We start from the raw sequence: 2,403 nt of genomic DNA, 5'->3' as shown, positions 1-2,403 counted from the left end.
TGTAAACATGGAGGGAAATGCACACTGGAATTAAATAATTGCATATGCCTTCGTATTATATTAACCACAAAAATGTTGCACAACGGTATCAGACAATGAATTTATTCAGCACAGGAACATGTCTCACTGAATGCATAATAGGTTTTTTGTGTATGGACAATAAATAACAAATAGTTGTAACTTTCCTGGTGCATTTACTGAACTAGTTTAAGAAATAGATGTTTGACGAGTCCTGCTTTTGTAAGACATTTTGTAATGGCAGGCGTGATCTGTCGCACACAGACAAGTGCTGCAGCCAACATTTTCTTCAAAACAACACCAAATAAAGACATGCAAATAAAATTGTTAGAACAAAAGTAGAAATTATTTTATTCAACAAAATATAAAGTACAATTAAATGCATTTCACTGTGGGCATATTAAATAATTCGACTTATTTCATCCATTGCCAATACTATTACAAAGAGTTGCATCATTTCACTGCAGCACAACTCTTCCCTTGACAACCAGCCGCTGCTCCAGTTACACAAAAAATGTATAAATTCGCATGTATGTCGAGCCAGCACACAAATACTGCATATACACACTTACACGAGAATAACAAAGCTAAGGTGACATGTCCAGAAGTGCAGTCAGTGATTGCGCAATCCGTGCAAGCCACTTCTTCAGTCTCATTGCAAAGTGTCTATATGTAAACTGGTGGTCGCGGCATACCACCCTCCTAAAACGGACAGTCCTCGGCTCTCTAACACTGGCCGGTGGCCGACAGCAGGTTCCGCAGGGTCGCCAGCTCTCTTGACAGCTGCTCCACTCGCTTCTGTAAACGATCGTTCTCCGCCGCCAGTTCCAGCACTTTGTGTTGCGTCTCCAAGTTGCGCATTTTGGCTTTATCCCGACTCTTCCTCACCGCCAGGTTGTTCCTCTCCCTCCGCAGCCGGTACTCTTCACTGTCCTTGTCCAGGCGCTTCTTCGACTTCCCGGAGAGCTTGGCGCCGTGCGAAGGGGACCTGCCCTGACCTGCCGGCGCCGGTGTTCCGGGCGGGCTGGAGCATGTGGAAGACGCCGTAGATATGTTGCCCATGCTCCCACTGGTGGACTGGTACTGGAGGTAGGACCTCATGTCGAAGCCCGTCGAGCCGTTGTCCATCTTCGCGTCCTCGTCTCTGTCGGAGGGGTTGGCGGCGGCCCGGTAGCGGATCAGCTCCGACGCGAGCACGCTGTCCACACGCGTCTCCTGCAGGTCGGCGTAGCCCAGCCCGTACGGCGGCCCCCGGGGCTCCCGCGGGCCGTCTCGCTGAGCCGCCTCCAGCTCGTTGAGCAGCGTGTAGTTCCGAAAGTTGGCCACTCTCTTCAGCTTGTTGTCGGCCAGGAAGTCGGACAAGACGTCCCCCTGCGGAGGGTGCGTGTGCCCCGCCAGCTGCGGGCAGTGCACGGCCGGGTCCAGGTAGACGCTGAAGTCGATCGCTCTCTCCCGCTCCTCGATGCCCAACTCGGTCATCGAGTCCCCGAGCCTCCAGTACGAGCCGCCCCCACCCCCGCCGCCGACCGGGTTGAGAATGCTGTCTCTCGCGTGAATAGCAAAGCCGCCCTCGTCGTAGAAACCTGCCACTTCCATGGATCTTAACACCCTCCGGACTGCAGGAGCATGGAGGCCCGATGAAGCTCCCACGTCGGTATTTGTGCTCCACTAGACACGATCAGTGCCGCAATGCTTCGCTTTTTTTTCTCCAAGCCAACAATGTCAACCTGCCAACAAGTTGTGCTCGTGTAGTTTTGGGAGGGATTGACAGGTCTTCCTGTCACGAGGGAGTTTTATTGCAGACGAGGGGCGTGGCTTAGCAGGGCAGGTGTGGGACGTGTACACGACGATACTTTACCACACTTTTGCTGAACTTCAATTTAGGAAAATAGTCGTCCAGAAACTTTACATTAGATTCAACATAAAGTCAATATAGGTTTATTTGCGTTGCTGCTACATATATATCACCAGCACTTGTTGACAGTTGCTCTGACCACGCCTTCTGAAGGAACTTATCAGGACAATCATGGAAAATTTCACAAGGCGGTGAAATCTTATACTGTACGTTTTTCTTACACTGATGCGTAACTGTGACGTCAGCATAGACCACCCCCAGCAGAGCAGTTTGTACTTGTTATCCATTGAGCTGATGGGATAGGATTGACTTTATTTATCTCACAATGGGGACATTCTAAATAAAGACGAACATTTTCAATAGAGTTTGTTTTAATTCATATTTCATCGCTTATTTTCTAATTTAAATAACACCAACACGCAGTGATAAATACAATTTGATGAAAGGCTGGCGGTCTTGCCATTTTAATTGAGTACTTACTGCCATCTGGTGGTGAAAGAAAGCCACGGCTGATAATTGAAATACTGTAT

General features: G+C 48.9%; 1 protein-coding gene across 1 annotated transcript; it reads right to left on the bottom strand.

Moving 5' to 3' along the window:
- Positions 1–337: 337 nt before the first annotated feature.
- Positions 338–1,852, bottom strand: cebpb (CCAAT enhancer binding protein beta). The gene has a single exon (XM_062052052.1). It carries the CDS (start codon positions 1,612–1,614, stop codon positions 745–747), a length of 870 nt encoding a protein of 289 aa, XP_061908036.1. The 5' UTR covers positions 1,615–1,852; the 3' UTR covers positions 338–744.
- Between the last annotated feature and the right edge of the window lie 551 nt (positions 1,853–2,403).

This window comes from Entelurus aequoreus, linkage group LG07 (assembly GCF_033978785.1).
Source record: "Entelurus aequoreus isolate RoL-2023_Sb linkage group LG07, RoL_Eaeq_v1.1, whole genome shotgun sequence".
NCBI lineage: Eukaryota > Metazoa > Chordata > Actinopteri > Syngnathiformes > Syngnathidae > Entelurus > Entelurus aequoreus.
The sequence above is the reverse complement of the archived record's forward strand: the minus strand, read 5'-3'. Positions and strand labels throughout refer to the sequence as shown.

What these genes read in the sequence shown, in the direction of transcription:
- cebpb (XM_062052052.1), bottom strand. Translation starts at nt 1,614, where the DNA reads ATGGAAGTGGCAGGTTTCTACGACGAGGGCGGCTTTGCTATTCACGCG.